Source organism: Lepidochelys kempii, chromosome 1 (assembly GCF_965140285.1).
Source record: "Lepidochelys kempii isolate rLepKem1 chromosome 1, rLepKem1.hap1, whole genome shotgun sequence".
Lineage (NCBI taxonomy): Eukaryota > Metazoa > Chordata > Testudines > Cheloniidae > Lepidochelys > Lepidochelys kempii.
Genome location: NC_136380.1, coordinates 253,549,368 through 253,575,883, shown reverse-complemented (window position 1 = coordinate 253,575,883; position 26,516 = coordinate 253,549,368). Strand labels below are relative to the sequence as shown.

The 26,516-nt window shown below is 39.7% G+C and overlaps 2 protein-coding genes across 13 annotated transcripts in view; one reads left to right on the top strand and one right to left on the bottom strand.

The window, feature by feature from the left end:
• APPL2 (adaptor protein, phosphotyrosine interacting with PH domain and leucine zipper 2) overlaps window positions 1–26,516 on the top strand; it is a 96,044-nt gene that overhangs the window by 56,263 nt on the left and 13,265 nt on the right. For 5 of the 8 annotated variants that reach the window (XM_073324173.2, XM_073324188.2, XM_078850586.1 and 2 more), the window contains one exon: window positions 44–11,444. The exons of the other annotated variants lie outside the window; for them this stretch is intronic. In XM_073324173.2, coding sequence (XP_073180274.1) covers window positions 44–175 — 132 coding nt within the window. In that variant the 3' untranslated portion in view covers window positions 176–11,444. Of the gene's footprint in view, window positions 1–43; window positions 11,445–26,516 lie in introns of those variants that run through there. 8 annotated transcript variants of the gene reach the window in all.
• The window catches only part of WASHC4 (WASH complex subunit 4), a 65,845-nt gene continuing 41,390 nt past the window's right edge, over window positions 2,062–26,516 (bottom strand). For 2 of the 5 annotated variants that reach the window (XM_073324140.2, XM_073324159.2), the window contains 15 exons: window positions 26,290–26,395; window positions 25,588–25,704; window positions 23,948–24,116; window positions 23,276–23,430; window positions 22,523–22,597; window positions 22,325–22,429; window positions 20,369–20,503; window positions 19,432–19,540; window positions 18,588–18,654; window positions 17,183–17,269; window positions 10,725–10,872; window positions 8,949–9,045; window positions 8,211–8,407; window positions 7,264–7,363; window positions 3,378–5,460 (listed from right to left, as the gene is read on the bottom strand). In XM_073324140.2, the coding sequence (XP_073180241.1) occupies window positions 5,393–5,460; window positions 7,264–7,363; window positions 8,211–8,407; window positions 8,949–9,045; window positions 10,725–10,872; window positions 17,183–17,269; window positions 18,588–18,654; window positions 19,432–19,540; window positions 20,369–20,503; window positions 22,325–22,429; window positions 22,523–22,597; window positions 23,276–23,430; window positions 23,948–24,116; window positions 25,588–25,704; window positions 26,290–26,395 (1,735 nt within the window). In that variant the 3' untranslated portion in view covers window positions 3,378–5,392. Of the gene's footprint in view, window positions 2,988–3,377; window positions 5,461–7,263; window positions 7,364–8,210; window positions 8,408–8,948; window positions 9,046–10,724; window positions 10,873–17,182; window positions 17,270–18,587; window positions 18,655–19,431; window positions 19,541–20,368; window positions 20,504–22,324; window positions 22,430–22,522; window positions 22,598–23,275; window positions 23,431–23,947; window positions 24,117–25,587; window positions 25,705–26,289; window positions 26,396–26,516 lie in introns of those variants that run through there. The other 3 variants (XM_073324121.2, XM_073324131.2, XM_073324149.2) reach the window with 3 other exon arrangements.

Sequence of the window (26,516 nt, the reverse complement as noted above, 5' to 3'; positions counted from 1 at the left end):
CACAGCTTGTTGAACTTAGTGTTCATTAACATCTTCATTTCAGGATCCAGAAGCACTAGCTCAGTTAATGATGTCCATGCCACTAACAAATGATGGAAAATTCAAATTATTGAATGACCAATCAGAAGAGGATGGAGCCATACCTGAAGAAAGGGGGGAGGAGTCAGAAGCATAAACTTTTCATTCCTCCTATGTTGGCTGGGAAGGGGGAAAGCAGGGAGTCTTTTTTGCAAAGATCTCTGGTTTTCATATGTTTGTGCACACCCTAGGCCAGATTCTCTTCTCTCTTACACTAAGGAGTAACTGAGTGTAGTTTATCTTGATTTACAATGGAGTGAGAGCAGAATGTTGCCTTCTGGGTTTGGAATAGCTGACAATCTTTTGTGGAATGTTTCAATGTTAGCCCCTTGATGCTGGCGGTCAGCTGAAAAATGCTGACTGTTCAAAGCAAAGAGTTAATATCTCATTCTTCAGATTTATACACTTCCGGTTAGTTTGGAGGTACTGATCACCTTCTCATTGATTTGAGTTGGAGTTGTGGATGCTCAGCCTCCCTGAAAATTAGGCCACTGTAGAAATTTCATACCCATAGTCTCAGTAATTTCCATAGTTTGCATGATATAGTGTATCTGAATGAAGGTTAAGAAAAATGCACTATTTACTTTATTTTCAAATGAAGTTTTCTAGTTTCTAGTGTACTTTAAGTGTAACAAGAGTTCATCTTTTGTGCTAGTCTATTTACAAAACTATTTGATAAACACTAATTTTTTCCTATTAATAATCTATTTTTGTATTGCTCCTAGAATAAGCTTACAAAATAAATTTAAGTGCCTATTCATCTTCATGGGGACCACACTTACTCAATTACAGAATGTATAAATCCTGGATATAAAACAACTCCTGGATTTGTTAGTTTTAAATACAACTAAATGCAAACAGAATCCACAAATAGTCAAGGAATTTGCATGTTTGTGTGCTATTTTTATATGGTTAAGCTTCTTGAAAGCAGCAGCCAGGGATAACGGTCATAAGTCAGTATGTCTATAGCATTAAGTATGGTTGTAAGTTTAACATTAATTTTATGGTGAAATATAAAGTCTGATGGTCTGCAACACTCTTCAATAAAAAAAAGTTTACCAATAAAATGCTAGATTAGAAATCTGTGGTATAGTGACTGGTGTTTTCACAGAGCTAGCCTGAAATGAGGCACTTTGTGCACTGGCTAGGGAGTTTTCTCCAGTTTCATTTGCAATAAGTTATACAGGACTTGCTTATGGAGGTTTGGCCATTTTGTGTTGCATAGTCAAGAAGCAGCTGGTCTGTCGGATCACTGAAGACTGTATGCAGTGGCAAATACTTTAGAGACCAAGACACCACAGGAAAACCTTCTAAAACTGTCTGAGTGAGGAAAACCCATACAGCATTGGTTCATGCTGTTCTCTATATCTAGTTTCATTTAAAAAACTTAGCTAGAACAGCTGATTGCTTAGAACCAGTTGAATTAAATCTAAATTTCTTTTTAGGCACTTACTAAGAAATTAGCTTTTCTGATCATAGAATATCAGGGTTGGAAGGGACCTCAGGAGGTCATCTGGTCCAACCCCCTGCTCAAAGCAGGACCAATCCCCAATTTTTGCCCCAGATCCCTAAATGGCCTCCTCAAGGATTCAACTCACAACCCTGGGTTTGGCAGGCCAATGCTCAAACCACTGAGCTATCCCTCCCGCCCTCTGAAACTAGAGAGCTTAAGGTTAACTAGAAGAGGGGGATCTTCTAAAATATCTTTCCAGATGCCCATTTTGCATGGAATCAGTATGACAGAAGGCCAGACGCCCATCAGATTTATCACTGAATGTTTGAATGTGAGCACCATTCAAAGTTAATTAGAGCAAAATATTACTTCTCCAACCCTCTGTGTATGGATTTGTTCACTTTACTCCTGCCACCCAAGCACTGCTTTGTAAGGACAGCCACCCTATTACCTATTTTTATGAAAGAACTGAAACCTGCTTATAGTTCAGAGGACACCTGTTACTGAAGACAAAAAATTATAGAATGATGTTCTCAAAATTACATTTATTAACTTTCTGTACATAGTGTACTCTACTCAGAACCAAAAAAAGACAGAGGTAACAAAATACCCTTTTTGTAAAATGAGTTAGATAGTACATGTTACATTTGGTCCTTCATACCTGAGAAATTGAAAATGGTTGTCATCAATGGCCATCCAATGTAAAGTTAAAATTTCCCTCCAACTTGCAGAATGCAGTAGGATCTCAGGAATCTGCACCTCAGCAAGTCTCCAGCCTACAGATACACACTGGAAGCACATTAGCTGCTCACTGAAGTGTAGACAGGTCAGCTGTTGGTGGAGCCATCACAGTGGAATCTCTTCCCCCACCCCAAACTGGGCCAGTGGAAAGGGCACATGAGTAGTCCTTGCATTCAGTAAGACCCTGAAATCAGACTAGAGCACATACTAGACTCAGACTCCTCCCCCAGTACTGCTGTTGGGGGGGAGCGGGGGGGCAGCAGAGGGATTTGTAAGGCTGGGCTTTGTTACTGCTTGATTGGCTGCCGTATTCTTCAGTCAGGAGAGGGGCATGGGCTTTTAAAAGGGCTGTTGCTACACTTCTGCTTCCTGTGACACTCAGCCCAGCTACAGGAATAAGTGAAAGAGGGCAATTGCTGCTGCTTTCTTGGCAAGACAGGCAGCTTTCAGCAATGTTCCCCCCCCCCCCCCATTCCTGACTGAAAGGAAAAGAGGAGCTAAGAAGCTGGTCTATCAGTCCTCAGCAAAATGAAGCCAGCTGTGGCCATCCTTGTTCCCTCACTAGCCCAGGGCTTTTTGGAGTGAAGTGGCAACAGCAGCTTTCCAAGATTCTGCCTTCTGCAGACCAGCAGCCTTGATATAATCGCTTCCACAATCGTGCAAGAGCTGCTGGGCCAGGTTTGCACTGTAGTAGCACCGCAGGCCGTTGTAATTCCTAGTGAGATGGATGGGTTTAATGGGGAGCTCTCCCACACTGGCACATGTGGGAGCGTGCCCCAGTACTCCAGCTTGAAACTGAATGAATCCGTACAATGGTTCCCCCCATTAGTGAGATTCTACTGCATAGTGAGATGTTCCAAATATATTAACTACAATCCTATATTAGCAAGAAGTTATATCATTGTACATATGTATATATTCACACATACATTACACATCCACATATGCTACCTCTAAACAGGGTACTAAAAATAGCCTTTAGTCCTTTCTGTGGAATTTCGGTCACTGGAACCACATTAATCTGTTCGCACTGTACAGATCAGGCATATACACTACCCAAGATTAACTGCAAAGTATTAAGGGTTTGTAATAGCATTCTTCCAAATTACAGGGCAAAAGGGAAAAGTGCAGACTTTATTACAGCATAGGTATGCCATGAATGTACATGTTTACACAGAGTCAATCTACAGGAGAAGTGAGAGACTCTAGCTATAGATTCTTCAGACCCCCCAAGAACCTATGAACTATACGACTGAAGCCTGGTCTGGAACAGCGACATATGTATACGCACATACAGGAGCAGGGAAGTTAGCAGCAGTAGCAGCACTGCTGAAAATATCTGCTATTGCCCCAAGGAGGTCAAACTAGACACAAATAATTACAAATTAAGTATGAAAGTCTCATCGAAATAAAACAGCACTTCAAACAAATACAAATTAGGGTATGCAGCACTCTCTAGGGCCATCTCAGGAATTATGACAAATTGCAAATAAAGGATTTAATGAGTGCAGCCAAGTAAACGGTTTGTGATGCTTCTGCATCATGGTTTCAGCATTAGGGAAAAAAATTCTGCGCCAGTCTGGTCCCTTCAGTTTCAACAAAACATCATTTGTCCTAGATTTCTACATGAATCAGTGACTGATCGGGGGGCAAATATCAGGTGTGTCACACATTTGTCATATATACATAATCAATGACCAGCTTTGGAGTAATTATGAAACATTTATAAAACAGCATCTTGCACTGTAATTAGGAGATGAGACTGGCAACTATGGTCCAATAAAACATACCAGATGTGCCAAAAAACTGCAAGTCACAGTTAAACTAACTGACGTGTTATTTAGCTAGCAAGGCATTGTTGTATATTCTGGGTGATTAAAACATAACAGTACCTTTTCATAGTTAGTGGTAACTGGCACTTAATGTTAAGATAAGTCTAGCCATATGCTTGAGTCAGGAATCTGGATAACTATTGTCTAACTCTTGCACAATCTACAAAACTGTAGTAAGCACATGTTTAAGTTATACAGAATTCTCACAGTGTACAGCAGCTTTTACAGCCTGCAGTGCAATTATCATTGATCATAAAGCATGTAAGACTATGTTTGGACAACACAAAGGGTATAACAGACCTAAAAAGGTAAGGAGATACAGACTTGAGGCTGAAACTTGTGCTTAGGTACTACAGCATTCATGAAATGTAAGATCACTTAAATATTCACAGACACCTGTTCATACAGTGCCTGGTCATAAGAGGAAGCGCTAACTCTGGTTTTTTCTTCTCTGAATTTCCTTACTTTTGTAGATGAAAGGCAGGCCTTCAGTGTAAACCTAAAGCAATTTCATTAGCTTAGTTTTCCTTTGTCTCCCCTTCTGTGTTATGAAAGAAGAAAAGGCAGGGAAAGTGAGCTACTGAAGGGGCCCTAATCCCTTTAGGTCAGATGATATGCCAGTGGATCAATATCAATGAAGAATACAGGCTTTGAGATATGCTAACATTAATAAGCGTTTCTGAACTGCGTATCAGTCTCAATTTACATTCACAAGATATGCAGAGCATCATTACAGTGTGGTATGTGACTATGGTATTAGGTGCCACATATGCTCTGGATATGATGCATTCCCAGCACCCAAATTATTTTTCAGACAATAGATACTAGAAATGCAAATTATGTCTGTCTTTAAGTGTTTTTCCTGGTTGAAAAGATCAAAATGCCCTTGTGCTAACCAGGCCTACAAGATTTTTTAAGTGATGTTTTAAAGTTAGGGATGCAAGAAAACATCTGAAATTAGTAAACTAATAATTTTGATCTGCACTTCTGTAACTTAAGAAAACAATTGTTCCTAAGTCAAGGTTTTACATGCTGCATTTCAGCTCAGAGCAAAATTCTGTAAATAATGTAATAAACTCCTGAAAAATAGGGTTTTCCAAAGGAAATACGGACACACACACAGCTGTAGCAGCCCAGTGGGTACTGCTACACTATTGTACCATTTTCTATTGATTTTAACACAAGAGGTAAATCAAATCTAGAGATTTTATCCCTACAAAAAGTTATTGGCAGGAACAGGATAATGAATAATTCTGATAGCTCATACAAATAACGCATACCAGCAATGTCATTTCACAACAGGATCTGCAGGTGCAGCAGTGGAGAGGTCTCCATTGCTTGTTTTGACAGATTCTTCTACAGAAGAAAAAAAAGAATTAAAAAGAGAAGTTGAAACTAACAGATATGTTATATTTAAAGCAATAATTTGTTTTAACCAGACATTGTGAAAAGTAAGCTTGCTGTATGCCATGAACGTTCCAGTTCTATTCTCTGGGCTGAGATATCCTAACTGACTGTAGCATCTGAGGAAGTGAGCTGTAGCTCACGAAAGCTTATGCTCTAATAAATTGGTTAGTCTCTAAGGTGCCACAAGTACTCCTTTTCTTCTAACTGACTGTGTAGCAATAAGGCCCTGACCCTGCAAACTAATGCTATTTCATCCTAAAAAAAGAAGTTTCCTTAGTGAACTAGCCAGCTTCCCTTGGTAGAAAAAATAATGGATCCTTTCAGGACGGTCCCCTTGTTCTGTTTACTTCCTTTATGTTTCTGGCACACTTACATTTTATTTACATTTTTTAAATGAAAAATTGTGTGTGTTTTTAGCCGAAAACTCATAACGTCTGTGGTAGGAACCTACCAGAACTACAGACAGGAAGTTTAGGTTGTACTACCTTTAAAAGAGGCATTGCTGGCCAAATGCTACTAATTCTGTTTTCAACTTCACTACATTCGCCTGTGTGGGATTAACTATAGCAATTTTCCTAAATTCCTTGGGACAACCATATATCTACCTCACAATCCTTGTGAGCACTTTCTATTTTTTAAAGAGACAGGCTTTCAACCACACATGCAAACTCTCCCTTCCAAAGAGAGACTATATAAATTTGTGTGGTAGGATTATTCTCCTGACACTGAATATATATAATGCCTACTAATGTTAATTGGGCGCGTCACCTAAACCATGAAACAACAATATACTTCCTAAATCCTGTATTAGCAGTTCATCAGCCAAGACAAAATACATTGTGAGCATCTGCATGTTAGAAGTATAGTATGTTCAAACCTTTATCTCCCTACATGTTGCCAATGATCTTTGTAGGAGAGTTAAAAATAGTTCCTTAATCACAGCTAAGGCTACAATTTAGTCGTGGGTATTTTTAGTGTAAGTCATGGACAGGTAATGGGCAACAAACAAAATTTCATGGCCTGTGACCTGTCCCTGATTGTACTATAAATACCCATGACTAAATCTTAGCTGTGTGGCTGGATGGGAGGCCACCCGAGTGGCTGGCTGCGGAGCTGTTCCAGCAGCAGCCAAGGTGGTTCTCCCCAGGGCCACCTGAGCAACTATCCCTGGGGCCAGCTGCTTGGGTGGCCCTGGGGTCAGCCACAACGGCTGCTGCAGAAGTCACAGAGAGACTCTGTGACTTCCACGACCTCAGTGACAGACATGGAGCCCTAATCACTGCCACTGAACTGTAGCTAGTAGCAATGATGAATAATTCAAATGGAATTCCTTCAAAGAGTTTATCATAAAGACAGTGGAGGGGAGGAGTTTACCATTACCAAATTGGTGATGGTGAGAATGATAATGCATTTAGCCCATTAAGTGATATTACTGTTATCTGCCTTCCTCCCCCATCAGTGGCTTTTGGGCTCAATAATCTGGTTTAAAATTCACTCCACTCCAGATACCACCACAATCAGCTGTCTTTGAGTCCTGAATCACCATTAGGCTCTGACAACAATATCTGGAGTGTGTAGGAGTTCTGCTGAATCAACTGACAGTAAGAAGAATGTAGTTACACAGGACAAGGAGATAGCACCCCATGTTGAAGTCTGAGCCATATTACACAGGAAACCACAAAATCCTAATCAGGGTATCTCTGAAGACACAAGAATGTCAAGATCTGAAAAAGTTCTATAACATTCACTAACCTTCTCTCTCTTTCTTTTCCTGGTTTTCTTCTGCTGCAGTTTTGTCTGCTCTAAAAAATATTCTTGCACTGCTTAGCGAGAAATAAAGCAGTTCAAACTCCTAATGAAAAATATTGAGACAAGAAAGAGACTTTCAGTAAGCGGTAGTATATCACAGAATTATTATCTACAGCATATGTGAATGGGATCTGCAGAAGCACCTAAGTGAAAGTCAATACTTCTAAGTCACTTAGGTGCTTTTGGAAATCCCACTTTATACCTTGTTCACATGCATTTTACAAAGCACTTAAACTGGACAAAAGAACTTTATATTAGTGCATTAAATAGATTAAGTCTTGTGTCACGTGTGTTACTTCTATCCATTTGAATTACTGATTTTCCATGTTACCTTACAGCTATAAGAGGTGGTATTACCTACATAAGGCAGAAAGAATTGTAATTTTTATGCCTAGAAGTTAAAACTACTATATTTCAAAAAATACTGAATAAGGCTTGCCTTTCCTTGGTTTGATAGCTGGGACATTACTCATCTTCACAATTCACAGAAGTCATAATAGCCAATGCTATGAACCAAGCTCCTTTGACTCTCTATACACAAACATATACATCATCATATTGTTTATTGCTACCTACCTCCTAATTCCATCGTCAGTCATTCTCTCTCAAGTTAGCCATCTATTGTAGATTTCAAGCTCTTAGGAGCAAGGTATTTCTCGTCTAACACATCTTAAAGCACCAAGCACACTTTCAGCATTAAATATATAATTAATACCACCCAGCTCATCCGTTCTATAGAGAGGGGCGTTTTTTTGTGCTAGGCAGCAGTAAATAGTTTAATGGTCTCTACAAATTCTTGATGGTGCTTTCTATAGCACTAATAACCAACTGAACCAAGACAAGCAAATGTGGAGTTCAATACGAGTCATATAACTGGAACCATAATGTACCTGTAAACAAACTTCCAGTCGCTTGTGGGTAAGGTTCATAGTCTGTAGTAGCTTTTCATCTTGATTAGTTGATTGCACATTCTGTTGCTTAGCTACTGCTCTTATCTCCTTCACATACTTCTCCCTGACTGACTGGAACCAGTGAAGTGAATCAAACTCCTGGTACTGATTCAAAAGCTTTAGAATGTAAGCCACACCTGCAGTCATTAACAAACCATTTACCAAAGTCAAATTGAACAAATTGAACAAATGAAGGCACATATTCTATATATACACCCTTGAATATCCTCTAATATCAGTATTGGGACTATTCACTTTACATGCTATGTTACAATTAAGTCTTAACTGTGAAGCTATAATAAAGAGCAAGTTTTACTTCGTAAAACATCACAGCTAGATGTGCTTTTATGCATGCTCCCCTGAAAATAAAAATGTTGAACTAAATAAAATCACTAAAACACCCAACGAATGATGAAACAGACTTGTGTAAAATTCCATTTTCCTGTGGTGAAATGTTGTCTGTCCTAGTTCGCATAGAGAAGTAAGAGAACTAAGTACACCATTGAAACTGGAAAGCAATAATCTACACAAGTCAGTCATGCTGAAGTAAGGACAATTCAAATTTTAAAATCATAAATAGTGGGCAATGCTAAACATAAAAGTTGTGGCAAATTATTATTTTGTAAACTCAGAATTATGCCAATTGACTGGAAGACAAGACAGTATGGTCAAACTTACCCATGGCAAAACCATCATCAGTGAAAGCTGCTCCACCTTTGTTCTTTTTATTCAGCTTCTCTTTACAGCTAATTGAATGTTCTACAAAGTTGAGAGTCTGAAATGAAGGAAAGGCAGTTGTCCCAAAGAATATCATTTCAGACTTTGTCTACACTAGCACTTTTGTTGGTAAAACGTTTGTCCGTCAGGGGTGTGAAAAAACACACCCCTTGCCAACATAAGTTTCACCAACAAAAGCTCCAGTGTGGACAGCGATAAGTCGACAAGAGAGCTCTCTCCCGCCGGCATAGAATGGCTACAGGGAGACCTTACAGCAGCGCAGCTCCAGAGGCACAGCTGTGCCGCTGTAAGATCCATAGTGTAGACATAACCCAAGAGTAAGATTTGGTAAAATGAAAGGTGGCCATTTGCAATGTTGTCAGTTGTAAAATATAATTACATCCAAAAACCCGAGCTACATTCCGAGTCCCTGATTTATAAGGGTTTTGGATGGACAGCACATCTGTTTCCTAGGCTTTTGGGGAGACGGTCAGCTGAGGATTGGAGGGTTCTGAGTTTGTACAATATAATTAATAATGTAAGGTATAATTTTCATTATATCTGCTGATGATGTCGAGTGCTTTATATTATATCATTGTTTAATATAAGGGACATAGAACAGGAGCACGGAGCAGGTGTCCAATGGAGGTTTTAATAAAGCTCAATATAAACAAAATAAATACCTTGTCTTAAACCTAACCCAAAGATCGAAGACGTTTTTCAAAAGCTCACTAAAGACAGTGTTTTAAATTAGTACTGAATCAATTTTGTTCAGAAAGTCACACAGGAGAGTCTCATGCAGTTTTATTACTCTGTTAGATGGAGCTACTCTTTCATATAATTGTAGCACTTGCGCACAATGGATGTGTTTTAGGCGAAATGCCAATTCTCTTCAATTCATGCAGTGAGCAAACCAGTAGTTTATTAATACGCACACCAGAGTGGTGCATTCATCAGAGTGTAGCTCAGTTCAAAAAGATATTTAATGAAGCTTTCTGAAATGCAGCCATCTCGGAAAAACAGCTGAAAGATGTAGGGAAAAGGAGAGAAACTTTCCCCCTTCTTGTTTGAATATATTCATTCGTTAGTTTTCTAGCCTTTCCTTGGATTATGTGGCCCTATTTTCCTCATTTATATCACCCATGATCCCACCTCATCTTTCACAATCACAGCTGGAGGTTCAGCCACTTTCAGCTAATTTTCTATTACAAAAGCTAGTTTTGGAACAGTGAACAGTTCCCAACGTTGGCCTTGATCATGCCATCAGATCCAAGTGGGCAGCACCCTGCTGAAGTCAGTGGGGCTCTGCATGGAAGGCAAGGATCTTCCAGACCAGATCCAACTGCAGGATGAGGGCCTTAGAGTTTATACACTAGAACTTGGAGTTAAAAGTGGTTGGAGGTCCCCAAGCTGCTGCTGAAAGGACACTTTTGGGGAAGAGGCAATTTAATATCATTGCTTTTTCCCCTTTCATTCCTGTCTTTTTTCATCGCATACTATCCCAGATGTCTCTTTTCTCTCTCCGCCATTAAGATTCCTGCACTGATTTAATTTAATGGATGGAAAGATTTTTGAAGTTACTCTTCCAGTAAAGAGGTCCCATCTGTGCACTGTTGGGAGTTGGTGCTCAAGTCGGCTTGAATAGCTTACTACACATGTACTTATGATGCATAACATTAAACCACACATCCAAAAAAAAAAAAAAATCACATCAATTTAAGTGGCAAAAATACTAACCAGTGGGGGAACAATAATGTAAAAGTTGCGCAAGTGCATGTTCTTTGGACTGCGGAATTCAGGAGCAAACACGTCGACAAGCATTTTGAAGTACTCTGTGCCTTCTGCAGAATTACGCGTGAGATCAGTGAGGACAGAATCCAACTGCCTGCAAAGAATGAGAAAATTTCGTATCTGATCATTTTCTGTTGGACAGCTCTTCTCATCATTCATCACTAATAGTTAGTACCCCACCTATGGGATTTGGAGGCAGTCCAATGTTTGTTGCTAGAGGCTCCAGGAGTAAACCCAGCCCTTCAGTCCAGGCCACCAGAAGAGCTGTTCTACAGTTGTAGAAACACTTCAGCAACTAATTATTAGTATTAAGACAACTGGGTATAATGTATTAAATAACCTAAAACAATTATATGTCTGAATCTCCCTTTAGAGAAAAATTCCATTTTGTATTTTGGTAATTTATCAGATTGTCAGGGTGGCTGAATGAGGAGAGAACAGAAAGAAAATTATTAGGTAAGGAATTTCTCATTTTGTTGCACAACTTCTCTCCTAATTCATCACTAACAAGAAGTAGCCAGCGGTGAATCCTAGAAGTGTGGGGGGGAAAAGAATATGCAGAGTTTATTATTACATTAGAATAAAAGACAGGAAGGGAAAGGTTTCCCCCCATATAAGGCAAGGAATTAGGTAGAAACCAACCTAGAAGCACCCACCTACCAAAGGCTTTCTTCTGCAGACGAATGGAAACTTAGGCCTGGTCTGCACTGGGGGGTAGGGGGCTGGGGTGGGGGGGGATCAACCTAAAATACGCAACTTCAGCTACAAGAACAGCACAGCTGAAGTCAATGCATCTTAGGTTGACTTACCTTGCATCCTCACAGTGCGGGGTCAACTGCCGCCACTCCCGCCTCTCGCTGCAGTGGAGTACAGGAGTTGACGGCAGAGCAATCGACTTATCACGTCTACACTAGACGCAATAAATCGATCCCCGATAGATTGATCACTACCCGCCAATCTGGCGGGTAGTGTAGACATACCCTTACTTTGCAACTCTTCGGATGAGGCTCATACACATTTTCCCCAATGCTTCGAGAGACTTCTGTGAATAGTTTCCCAGATTCCTAGCATGCCAACTGGTGTAGGATTCTAACATCTTGCTTGCAACAACTTTGAGGTCCTAGAGCCTTGGCATTTTGGATAGAGTGAGCTGAACAGGGTACACTTGGCTTTTGTACTCCATATGCTTGAGATATATCATTAGAGTACTAGGAATGCCCATGTATGCCACAAACTGCCAAAGAAATGGCTAACAGAACAAAATGGTGGGAGAGCTAATTCCAAAACCTGCCCTTTGAAGGTAATGATGACAAGAAAAGCCAGCCACATGATTGCCTAATCTGTCATTGATTAATCTGGGCATTTGATGATACTCAAATGGAGACTCTGATGTGCCTGCATAAGGAACACCACACTAGTGCTGGTTCCCATGTTTCTCATTCTATTGCACACTCTGGTGCTTGGCTGTAGGAGTCAAATCAACAATTCTGGAGAAACTAATGTAGCTGAGATCACCAGAACTTTTTATTATAATATTTGTATCCAGGTAGCACCTAGAGATCAGGTCCCCATGGTGTCAGCCACAGTACAAACTAAGAGGCAGGCCCTGCTCCAAAGAGCTTTCTGTTTCCCTTCACATCAGAAATGCAAATTTGACTAAATCAATGAATGAAATTACCTGGTTGAGTTCTGCCTGGATACCAAAATACATCCAAAGCTAATGGAGAATCCATGCTGAACTATATGTCTCTTCCAAAAGCCAGGTGATTAACTGTACGTGTTGCAGTTGTGGATGAAAAAGGCTCTCCTTCAAGAGGACTGGTCTTCAGGTGCTATGTGGGTTCCTTGACTAACTAGCAAATCCGAAGTGTCTTCTGGGACAGTGGAGAACTTCAACTCTCCCTTTTTTCTGTCTTCTATATCTTACATGTGAGTTGTCTTGAAAGGTAGCAGATTCTTCTCTGCCCAAGACATTATTTCTATTGCCATGGAGAAGCTATGATCTCTGGTTTCTCCCTGGATTTGGAAGGGATATAAACACTCATGCCTCAATCATAAGCCAACCTCTAACTCCCACAAGAGGTAGGAGACTTCCCCTGTGAGCACGTAATTGCCTGGATGGCAATTTGGATGCAATCTGAGAAGGACACCTAATTTTGCATTGTATCAGGTGCCATGTCCTCAGAAGGAATTTCTGCAGGCACATTTTGAGAAACCCGCTCAGGGGATGAAGCAGATGTGTGACACCAGCAATTCTAGCCACTGGAAAGAATTGGCCACAGATGACCATAGCCAGGAAATGACAAGTTTTGGATGTTTGTAAATATTTACTATGATTGTATAATTATGGCCAATGCCAGGCTTGTTTTGACACAGGGGAGAACAATTCTCTGCATCAGATTCAACGCTCTTCTTGATTTTGAACAACTGGCGAGTCTGAATCCTTTCCAGCAACTGTCTTGTCAGCATGCATAATTTGTGACCTATGCCTTGCTCTGACTACTGCCAGCCCAAGTAAGACTACTGGTGCAGACTGTGAATCCAAAGGAAATGTCTTGTATGGGAATTGTGAGCTCTCACACACAAATGCTCTTTTTGTCTTTGTCATGCTGAGGATTTTGTTGGTTTGTAGGAAATTTATCTAACTTTCCTTGGAAATTTCTCCAGATTTTTCCATCTGCCAAGGTAACAGTTCTCTCAGAAATCCTTGGTGCTGAAGTAACCAATGGATTGCTATGCTTGCTTTGATAGGTGAGAGTGAAGGCTTTTCTGCTATCTCAGCTACTAATTTCTTTGATGTTTCCCCAAAAGCTCCTCACCTGTAAATTTGGAGGCACAATATAAATATTCAAGATGACTGATTGTTATTCATGGTTTTAATAGGACTTCCATGTAGTCACCGAGTTACAAGTAAGTCACTAATTTTATCACAACTACCACAAAAGGTTTGATTAGGTCAGAACCAGTGATGTTTCACTCCAAGCAGGATCATAGCCGCAGACAATGAGCTACTTGCCACCAAGTACACTTTCCTTACCGAGTATCCGAAAAACCTCTGGTCTCAACTGGTTTCCAAGTAGCAGCCGTGTTAGTCTGTATCCGCAAAAAGAAAAGGAGTGCTTGTGGCACCTTAGAGACGAACACATTTATTTGAACATAAGCTTTCGTGAGCTACAGCTCACTTCATCGAATGCATTCAGTGGAAAATAAAGTGGGGAGATTTATATACACAGAGAACATGAAACCTGGTCTCAATTGCTGTAGCAGAGGCTTTGAAATTGCTGTACTATGAGTCTTTGGAAGGAAGTCCTCTTCTGAAATGTGGAGCAACTGCTACACCAGCCTTAGGGTCCCCAAACTTATATATAAACAAAAAAATTTCATAACATTTTAGCTTAACATTTGGTTTTAAATCAGTAGTCTGTCCTCATTTGGATCTTACGATGGCCTCAAAGGAGACATCTAGAGAAAAAAATCTATTTAATAATGCTTGAAAGGGAAGATATTTTAGAGTACCTTGCAAGCCACTGGCCTGGAAAAAGTCCTGGCCTGGAAAAGTCCTGCAGATTGGTTTTGTTTGGTTGGGGTTTTTTTAATTTTGTTTTTGTTTTTTGGTAGTGTGTGTGTGGTACTTCCCCTGGCAGTTTACAGGTGAAAGACAGCATGGTATTTATCCTGGTCTGAGGACCACTCAACCAATGAGGGGTGCTAGTACGAATACCTCGACTGTAGAAGTCACTTTTTAGATGTCCGCATGAAAGGTTGCCTGCCTGTTCCCTAAAGGCTGGCTGGCTACAAAGTAAGTACTATAGGAGCAACCCCATACCACTCAGGGCTTTACTTAGTCACAGGATCATTTTGAACCTGGGAAGGCATTTCTCACTTAACCCTCAGTAACCCCATGATGGTGCAACTTCATTGGGAGCAGAATCCTCAGAAGCCTCTGTTCTGGTCACAGGCTGCCTGAAGTACTCCTTACACTTTAATGAGCAGCCAGCCAGTGGAGGGGGACAGGGAGCAGGAGAGAGAAAACCCCTTTCCCTGGCAGAGCAAGGTTTTATTACTATGATAAGCAAGCACAATTCCCATTCTGCTGCTGCCTGAAACTTGCACCCCTTTCCCTGGCTGTGAGTGAGGGTCCTTGGACTGAAATTTCCTCTATGCAGCAATCTGACGGAGGGCTTCCTGGAAATGATAGGCTTCTCTGCAGGGCCAGACATGCTGTCAGGTGGGAGGGGGCAGTGAGCTTGATACAGAACTCAAAGAATCTGTGTAGAAGAAAAGCACCAGCACACACTCCCTCGAGGGAACAGGGTGGTAAAGTCAAAGGAGAGCGGGTTTGACCCTGCATTTTCACCCCACTTGCTCATTAGTAATACTAATTGCTACCTTGAGAAAGGTGATGCTAACTTTTGATTTTTGGGATTCCAGAATCTCAGGGTTTGCTAGACCTACCCCTGAGTATCAGGAGAATGCCCCAAGTCCTAGTGGAAGGAAGGGGAATGGTATAGGAGCCCCACTTCTTTCCCCAGGGAGCAGAGGACCCACTTCAGTATCTGGATGATAGGGACTTTGGGATCTTTTGGGGGGGGGGGTGTCCTGTTGGAGGACTTACCCCAAGCTGGCTGGATAGCATCCTCCTTATCCTTAGACTCTGCATTAGAATTGCAGCTCTTGGGATGGAGGACCTGACATGCCAGTCCGGTCTGAGCCCTGTGCCCTGACAGAGAACAGACAGGGCATAATTTGCCCTCTGAAGAGCCTGTAAATGGTGCCTCACATGGAAAACACTGCTTAGATTTAGTCAGCTGTTTTCAGGATAGCTCTGCCATGCCTGAATGGGGGCAGAGATGTCCTGGAGAGGAGGGTGCTTCAGTGGTGGAGCTTGGTGGTTGAAACCATCTCACTGTCAAATAGTCAATCCAGGGGAAGAAGAGGAAGAGAAGGAAGATAAATTGCTGCTGCATGAAGAAAAAGACAGTAAGGGGAAACCGAACCACCAACTTGTTCCATTGCTGGAGACAGAAAATCTAGAGGCCTGAGCTGAAGTGCTAGGCTTTGTCCTGGAGCCTCCAGCAGCAACACTGGACTGCCTCCAAATTCCATAGATGTGGGGTATTAACCATTACTGGTGAACACAGAAAGAAGCTGTGCAACAGAAAATTATACATATACACTCTTAAAAAGTTCAGAATTATGGGAATACATTTTCCGGAGATTCACTCCAAGCCAGGACAGTTCCTTTCAATGACAAAAATGTAGTGTGAAAGTGAGTGCAAAGTTTTATTAGTTTACATCTCAATCAGACAGCATATAGCAAGGAATTAAGCCAGACCTGTATAGCAAGTGTAACTGCACTAAAGGTTATGGAACTCTATGGCAACATAGTAAAACTTTCCTCAACTTCCTCAAAACACCGCTCTGTTTAACTCAGAATTTCCACCTGCGTGAAGTGACAACAAATCTAGTATTTGCTCACAGCAGAAATGATAAAGAAAGCTCATGTTTTGTTAACTGGATCTATAGCCAGCTAATAGGTGAGCAGAATACAGTTATATCCATAGACTTAGAACAAGAAGGGGCTTATTTTAGCAGCAGGTAAAGAGTATGGGCTATAAAGCAGAAGATTTGCCTGTTTCCCATCCATAGCCCCAAAAGAGCAATTTAAGATTCAGTTTTAAGACAGGCTTTGAAAGATGACTATCAGAAAGTTTTGCCAATTGAGATATTCCCTGTACCCACTGCTGGTCACACTCTGATGCCTCTAAACAAGGAAAGAAAACCAACAGAAATCTAAGCTTGAATCACTTAAAATACGTCAGTGTTCAGAACACATTTTAGCAAGTGTGGTTCAGATAGGCCACCACCAGCTATTGCTATTCTCTGTATGAGAGAATGCTTTTGAGACGAGCCCAATACAGTTGAAAACAATGGTTTCCTCCTACACATTTCACCAGTGTGTTCCAAATGGGAAGTGCTCATTTTCTTCCATTCCTTCCACTGCACAAGCCAAGGTGGCCATGTGGTGCTTTCCCCAGAGTCCTCGATATCTGAACAGGCCTTGGAATAGGATTAGTGAAGCAGATTTGTTTTTAAAGTCTCTCTGTAACCAGAAAGGAGATTTCTAAAACTTGAGAGATTTACAGGCTAAAGAACTTTCCTTACCAAATGACAATTTTACAGAGCAGCTGAGTTCCAAATGGATCTGATTGGTACAAATGTCATTTTCAGTTTAGCATCTTTAAAAGCAATAGTTTCTGTTGTTTCTGATTAAACAAAGACATTTTAACTTCATTTTATCTTTTGTAAAGCATTTTAATTTTTTAAATAAGAATGGCACAAAACACAAGTTTAAAAACAAAGACGCTTGCCTCCCCACAAATCAAAACACAATGTCGAGTTACCTGGCTGCTTTTTGCGTTTCTTCTGAAAGTCCTTCTTCTTTCACTAGTTCCTCAAAATTAACAATATCTTCAAGGTCAGGAACAAACCTACACAATTATAGTGTGTTAGGTTTACATTTAACTGTGGTTTACTCACTGATGCATCAATTAATTTAAATTATAAATAAATTACACAATGAACCACCCTTGCCTTCAAGGCTCTGACACTGCTCTGCTTACATCTTCCATCTCTTTCTCACCCAGGGTCTGTTAATTCCACTACCAGCCGTGTTCCCTTCCTATCTTTCTTCCACAAGAATCTCTGCGCTCTCCCCCATGCTGCCCTGCTATCTCTGCAGTGTCCTCCCCAATCCCAAGCTCCCACTCCTCCAAAAGCATCTTTCAACCATGACCCATATTTCCACACCATCCAAATAAAATCATAGCTAACAAACAAGAGGAAACATGATGAACACCTTGAAAAAACAGCCAGCCTCATAACACTGCACATAAACCACCCATTCCCCTCACCTGACAATCTCTTTTTGTGCCACATACCATATGGTATAACAACCTAGTTGTATACTTTACAGGGTACAAACTGTGTCCTGTTCTCTCTGTAAAATGTTATGTACACTATGGCACTATATGCAATGATAAATAATCATCTTGGTCTTTAAGAGCTCATCTATGTAATGTGCTATACTATACAAATGGTTATGGTTTTGTAGTTAAAGGAACTCCAATTAGTCAATTCTGCAATGTAAGGGATTCTGAACTAGTTTGCAGGACAAGAGATACAATTCCTTTGTATCCTTATACAGTGTCCTTAACACATGATATCAGACACTTTTCAAAACTCGATTGTTATCTGAATAGAAAGGAATGGGTTAACTGTGTTTGTAAACTCTGAAGGGCAAGGAGAATGTCTTTACTTGTGTCCTTAGAATGCACAACACTCTTATGGAGGCTGAAAAATGTTCAATACATAGGAGTCAGAATTTATAAACTAAGCTAGCTCCCTTCTCTTGGCTCTCCTTCAAGTCCTTTTGCTGTTAGGGGCAGCAACTGTCTCATTTGTACAGTGCCTAGAATATTGCTTGACCTATTTTATTAAGTGCACAATGCTTCTTGGTGCTGGGCTCCTTAGCTCCCATTGACATGAATGGGACCCAAAGGCACTTAGTGCTTTACAAGTTCAGTGCTAAATAATGTGCTAGCTGGACTTTTCCTAAGAAGATTAATATAAAATACAGAGTTGGTATCCTGGAAAATGCCATACTTATTCATAATACTCTTTGCACTTCTGAGTCAAATGCTGCGTATGTGAAAAAAAACCAGACCTTCCTAAGAGAATATCAGTATGACTGGGTAGCACAGGGATATAAAATATTAGTAACAGCATGAAATATATTCATGTAGGTACCTAATTGCACTACTACAGCAGTGAAGTCCACCAGATCTTATCATTCGCACATAGCCCATTGCATTGCCTTTAAAAAACAAGAAAAACAGGAACGTACCTAAGTTAGATATTTACATGTACACATTTCGAAATCCCTATTAACTCTGAAATTCTGATGCCTTGGGGTAGCCAGAATGATTTTACAAGAGAAATATTCTGAAGCTAATTACATGGAGAAAAATGCAGATGCTTTAGAGTTTAATGGCACAAAGTCCAACTAGAGGAACAAAACATGAGCCATGACTGGCTTCATCTAAGGAGATTGTGCTCACATGTACTACATTTTTAAACTCGTTAACTAAGGTCCAAATGCTGCAGTAAGATACAGTTGGTAGGATATGTTTGTAAGACCAGGCTCTAGATGCCTACACTATTCGTGGCATCAGTGTGCCAAAAGTATTACTACAATTAGTAAATCAAATTTAATATTATAATATATGCATACATTTGTATTTGATTCAAAACACCTTTTGAAGTATCTGAGCCTAACAGAACTGTACTTAGTAGGAAAGATACTCCAACTGGATGAATGTTGCCCCAGTCAAACAAATAAAAATTGAACCCAAAGCAAATAAAAAACCATTCATACAAGCTCTAGATACGTCTTATATTAAAACATTCAGGACCCATTTTTGTGTAATTAGGAAACTCCAATTACTTCAATGGAAGTGCACCTGCTTATATCAGGCTTGAATTTGGGCCCCAACCTTAAAATATAAGTAAAATAAGCAGTGTAGTTACAGGATTACAAAGATCTCTGTCATTAAAATGATTGTACCATATTTTTAGATACAGTGATGCATACCTATCTGACTTATGAGCTGCCTGAATTGGTCAAGGTAACTTTGTCCATCAGGCGTTATTCCAAGCTTTCTGATGCCCCGGTTGAACTTCTCTGCTCTCTCAAAGGGATACTAGAGAAACAATTTTTGCAATTTGTAAGAATATTGATCTTTGAAGAATCTACTTGACCTTTCAAGTCAAACACCATTTTACCTTCCATCACCACCCCACAAATATTCACACATATTCTTTGTTCCGTCTTTGAAAGTGTAACCCTGTCTATGTATAGTAGTTTGTGAAAGTGTTATTTGACCAGGTCAGGTGTGCAAACTGCAAAGATGAGATCTGTTACTGCTATATATAAACAAGACAGCAAACTACATACAAAGAACATTCCAGTACATTTTTATTCCAAACGTTAAGTCTCAAATTTTTCAGAATTAGACATGCAATGGTGGGAGATGAGAATTAGGCACAAGGCTTTGAGAGAGGGATAGCTACGGTACTCATAATACCATATTTCAGCGTTCATGTCAACGGTGACCTCTATTACAAAATAGACAAATATTTATTGTAACTGTGGTAAACTTGATTTGGACTGAAGGTTTATGACAACACTATACTGCATCTGCACCAAGCATCATTATCAGGTTAACAAGAGAATAAACGTACCCCCACCCTGTAATACAAAGGAGCACCATGTTGTGTCTGCTGATGAGTACCATCTAGTGTTCAGTAAGCAATTAGAATGAGATAAGCCAGTCTCAATGCAGGAATCTGTATACACTGCAACACTGTACTTTGGTAGACCAGAAGGTGCCACTTGTCTATAAACATATAATTTTCCTTTTATTTAAAACGTGACATTTGTAGTTCAGTGCATATCAGCTTTTCAAGGCAAAGGCAGCACAGGGTTTAATCAAGTTATTGTTTATCCAAGAATTCCAGTCGTAGTGTACCTTATGATCATTTTGATCCTTGACTTCCCTGAAGAATCGGATATCTTTGATCAATCGGGATTTGATATGTTCATCATACATGAACTGGCTGAAGATATAGAACTTTTTCCTCAGAAACTGGTAAGTGAAATTAACCTGGAGTAAAATTAAAAATTCAGTATTAGAAAAACCCCTTTCAAATTAACATGCTTCTCTGGTGACTATCGTTCAATAGCTTCTTGAAGCTTTTATTCCATATTATGACATATTTTTTGTAAGTGGAAAGTTCAACACAGCCTGCCCCATTTTGTGGATCTCAAAGAGACTCAACCTGAGCAACTTTCCTCCTAAAAGAAGGTAAATCTTTTGTTGGAAGGTTTAATTTCCTTTAGAAAGGCTGGTAAGGGGGCAAAGGGAACCTGGAATATAGGCTGATCTTTTAAAGTCCACGACTAGTATAGGAACTAGTTCTGAAGTATCCAGTTTCTGTCCCTCTTCTTAGCATATGGGCAACATGCCTCAGGTGGCTTGTGACTAGGATTCATCACAGCAGGACAACAGTGAAGCTCATTCACTGTCTGCTTTCGTTGTAGTAAATTCTATAGCTAAGATTACATACAAAGTTTCATTATAACCTTCCCACCTTCTTTTCACTTTCTCAACATTTTCTAAAATACTGCCCTTGGAATTAACAGGCCCCACCTTCCCCCACCAAGTCACAGTCCATTCCCTGGTCTGCATGGACAATCTAGACCACAGTCAAAAGTGAAGAAGGCAGGAGGCGTCCACCTGACCAGGAAGCAATGTGACTTGCAAGACAACTCTTTCAGCCCCTGATATCGCTGAGACAAGCAACTCCAATACAAGAGAAACATCATATTAGCATCATGCTTGTAAAAGAAAGCACTTTCCTGCATTGCCACAAAAAGAGTAAGAACCCTCATTTCTAAACATTTTCATTTTGTACATGGTGCTTTAGAGAAAGTGCTTGTCCTTCAGTGCATAGTGCTCATCAAGTTCTGATGTTGTGCTGGCTTGGTAGAAAGACTGGGACAGAAAGACAGAGAGGGGTAAAGAGAGAGTGAGAGGTTGAGCGGCAGTCCAAAATTTGATCATTTTTGGGTCAGCTGAATTTTCCAGTCAAGCTTTGGCACCACACCAGGTTTTTTAATTACTTCAATTACTACAAATATGCAACATGCAAACAGATTAAATTTCAGTTGTAACAAACATCCACAAAGCTTTACTAGACTCAATGAACAGTATTGTTATTTACAGTTTATAGATTGTGTTCATCTTTACCAGACAGACTGCCGTCCTTCTGCCAAAGATCATTACATTCATTTTATTTAGAAATCCTAAGCTATCTAATAACCCATACCATAGAGCAGCATCTAGATTTAAAAAAAGAAGGAAGTAGTAAAAGTCAATGACAAATTTTAGCCACAGTAAAGTGAAATATATACATCACAGAAAGCCACTTAAAAAATGACCTTGCATTTCCTAAATTCTAAAATGGCAGTCTAAGTTGACTTAGTAGACATCAGCATCACATTTCTCCTGATCTGCTTAAATGAAATGTTATAAAAAAAAATCCTACCAAACTTTAACAAGTAGTGATATATGGCACTCTAATTATAAGGGCCATTATTTAGAAATTAAAGTGTTGTAAACATAGTACCTCTGTTTGATAACATTTATTTTCATCTTTAGGGAAATTCAGAGGTCTTCCAGGACATTTCTGTGGCCTTTGTGCAAAGATCTGACTTTATATAGTAACTACCAGTAATTTAACTCATAAGAGACTTTTTAAGTTGACTGCTTGGTGTTTGAGGACTACTTTGTTATATTTAATTTAAAAAGCTATGTTCACGCAATATTAAAAACTGCACAGTTAAAAACTCAAGGGTCAGGAAATGCTGGAGTTCCAATGCTGTTCTGTACAGATTAAAAAGAAACAGTCCAGAAGATACTTACTGTTGTGTTCATGATTCCTGTGCCATGAGTTCTAATTGAATTAGCAATGTGCCGGATATTGATAGTGTTCAAATGCTTATTATTGCTAGTTCTCTCAATGAAGATCTGCAAAGAAAAGGTCATCATTTACCCATATCAAAACCAAAGCTTACAAAAATCAGATATAAACTACCCATATAAGGACAGAATACACCTCACCTGATTATTGAGATTGTAGAGGTAGCGAGATACAAAAACATGAATATTTCTCATGATTTCCAAAACATCCAGACCCTGAAACAATATGGCAAAAATCCCAAATGGATTACAACAGCCTCTTGGGAGTCATTCAAATGTATTCAAAGTAACTGCTAATTGTGCAAATTAAATTACCTGAAAGTCTTTTTGGAAGCAAATTAAAGTAATTAGTTATGTATGAAAATCACCACTTTTCAATTTTGTGAAAATATCTTTTCAATTTGTTCTGGGCTACTTCAGGGTCTAGATTTATTTTATGGTTTGTTTTGTTTTAAGTTTTATAGTCAGTGTCACATTAAAATTCAGGTTTTTTGCTTGTATCTTCTAACATTTTTGAATGTCAATGTTCTTTAGTCATCTCTAATAAGTTCAAAGCAAAAATGGAAAAATTGGACCATTTTCTCAGCTTCCAAATAAAAATGCAAAAGCCTCCATATTCAAGGTTCACAAATAGCTACTTTAAAAAAAAAATCATTTACTGTTAATTACACCATTTCACTGCTCAAAATGAAGAAGTATGGGTCTGGGAATCAGGAGTTTTACCTTAGTTATGCCACAGACTTCTTAGTCTTGGGTAAATCGTGTCGACCAAAATTTTAGAAAATGGCCTCTAATTTTGAGTTCCTCAGTTTCTGTACCTTGTTAAAGCCTTGAATAATTATCTAGGACTTCCAGAATAAAGTGGCACATACAATACTCACACATATTCCTTACCTGTTCTAAAGTCTGACTGGGAAGATGTGCTTCTGTCATAATTAAGCCATAGCGCTGCGTTGCTAAATTCCTCATTTCACTGTATGTGGCCCAGTCATGAAGAGCTACAGTTGTTAGGTTGTAGAAGGTCTTGTCTAGGTAGTGTGTTACATAAACTGGAAAAAAGAATAATAAAGTATGCACTAAACTATTAACTGCAGCTCTTAATTTACTGGGGAATAGCAAAGGAACAAAAAAGGAAAATCCATAAATTCTTGCACTGGCAATTAAAACTGGGCTCTCTCGAAGAAAAGACAGTGTAACAATAACTTTAGTAGGGTCATCTGTGGGGACTGAACCCAGAACCTCTGGATCTAAAAGCCATGAGCCTCTACTACTTCAGCTGAAGGACCAAGCCTACTAGCTCAGAAGCAACAAACTCCTAAACCTCTATAAGTAAGCTAGCCACTAGAGGTGGGTAAAGAGCCACAACATTAGTAACTATGGATTATGCTTGCAATGCCACCTTTGTGTATCTAAGCTATTATTAGGGTGCAACTGCGATCACAGAAATCCGTAAAGGAAATAGTTAAGCAAAAAAGAAAATAAAGGAATACCAGAAGGATTATCAGAGAAACTATAGAGATGTGGAGAAGTGCTGAGGAAAAAAAAAGTATATTAAATGCAACCTACCTTTGATGTCAATGAACCGATTGAAAAATCGAATTGGATTCAGAGAGAAAAAGTGGGCCAGATCCTTCATCCCAACTCTGTAAGGATTTCTGTCATCGAGCTTTAAGTGTGTGTGCACAGAAAGGCGTAGATCCTTTTCTATTTCTTTACACAATTTGTCCAGCAAGTGCTATTCAAGGGAGTGACAAAAATGATGCTAAGAGTCCATTCAAAATCCTATTTTAATAGAGATGAAATTTGCCTACAGAGCAAGAAGGCTGATGACCCTAGTGACTGTGACTACACCTTAGAAATAGGTGAACCTGCAGCAGAAAGCCTTGTTTGAAAATTTCAGAGTACCAGGGACTGGAACTAGCACTAGCAAAAGAAGCCAAGTTGATGCCCTTGTAATCAAACTGAGGACTAAGGCCTGGTCTACACTGGGGGGGATCGATCTAAGATACACAACTTCAGCTACAAGAATAGCGTAGCTGAAGTCGACGTATCTTAGATCGACTTAGAATCACTTACTGCGCGTCCTCACGGCGCGGGATCGATGGCTGCCGCTCCCCCGTCAACTCCGCTTCCGCCTCTCACCGTGGAGAAGTTCCGGAGTCGATGGCAGAGCGATCAGGGATCAATTTATCGCGTCTACACCAGACGTGATAAATCGATTCCCGATAGATCAATCACTACCCGCCGATCCGGCAGATAGTGTAGACGTGGCCTAATTCAGAAACTACATGGATAACTACTTGTTATTAGGGATAATATGAGATGTCCAACTTATAAATGAATAGTGTCAGTTCTAGGACACCCACTTACATTGACTAATCAGAAGTATTTAGAAAGTGAGGCTTCCACAATTTTTTGCACCGTGTGGTTCCTACCTAGATTTAAGCAGAGGCCCATCCATTCCCTGCAAACACACACACTCATTACTGCAACCATTCAAACTAATTTAAAAACCCATTTGGTGTCAACCAAATTCAAACCATGTTTGTTACAACAGCTCAGATGGGACCAACAATATGGGATGGACAGGGCGGTGGCAAGCCCCCAGTGCCTGTTTGCAATCCTAGGTTGAGCACCCCTGGTTTGTAAAATGAGTCTACAACAGATGTGATTTACTATGAAAGGTGTGGTTCATTTCCAGTAAGACTTTGTACAGTTTAGCAAAACCTTCAATATATTATTTTGTCTGAGATTTTCTCTAGAATCCCAGAATAGATTACATTTGTTGTGGGACTGGAGAGAGAGGAAGAACGGTCCACTGGTTAAATCACCAACTAACGACTTGGGAGATCTGGGTTCAATTCCCTGCTCTACCTGTGTGACCTTGAGCATGTTACCTAGCCTCTGTGTGTCAGCATCTGTAAAATGGGGGTAATAGCCCTTTTCTAACTCACAGGGATATCTAAGGATTAAAGATGGTGAGGTACTCAGATACTATGGTAACAAGGCCAGGTAAGAAAATGAGATTGAGAAAATGTTCATTTTTTACTCTTATCACCATACTTCACAGCAGTCTCAAAGACTTCTATAGAGGTTTTATATAAAATCCTAAATTTCAATCAATAAAAGCTGACTTTAATACACAATCCAAATAAACTGTCACCATTAGACCCCACTCACAGTAAACCCCGAACATGTACAATTACCTCATTTAAAACTTCCATGATTTCTTTGTCATAGCACTCCAGAAGTATCTCATAGGACTCCAAGTGTCTTGAATGCATCATAGCAGGTACACAGTCCCGTAATGCACTAAACATGTACTAAAAAACCAGAAAGAAACTAATATGCAAACCATAAGACAAATATGTCAACAAACATCTCAAAATATTTAGCATGTAAAGGCTAAAATTCACACAATTTAAAATCTCAAATCCAAAGAACAAGGATCACTTTCTAGTTGATTTTATTTCATATGAACAGTCACTACAATATTGTAAAACCTAAGTATCAGGGGGTAGCCGTGTCAGTCTGTATCCACAAAAACAATGAGGAGTCCAGTCTTTAAGGTGCCACCGGACTCCTCACTGTTTTTGTAAAACCTAATATACTGTAGCTTTAAACTTTTTAAAAATCATCTAAGTGATTGGAAGACTGATATTCCATTTTGGTTTCAGTTATCCTAAAACAATGAAGGAAAGAATGTTAAGTAAGCCCATTTGAATTGGCTATCTGTTGCTACCGTCCCTGCGTGCCCCCCCCCCCCCATTAGATTAACTAACAAGTATTCAGTTCTAGCCTTTTGCAAGCCCATTTCTTAAAATAGTGATTAAACATAAATTTGTCACAGTGCATCAGACAAGTGATTCATCAAGTTTAACATCCTGGACCAGTAGTTTTGTATTTACCTGCAATCTAGATGCATCAACTGCATTGTCATACACATCATCTAAATAAATTGGGAAGACTGCTCGATGCCAATACAAGAAGCAACAATCACATTGTGTTCGGACTCTAAAATGCAAGATTTAGTTATTAAACAAAACCTGAAGCAGCACAAAAGACCACGTAAAGGACAGTGAACTACATGTCAGCAAGACCATATTTTTGCAGTACTGCCCCCTTTTTTGTTTTT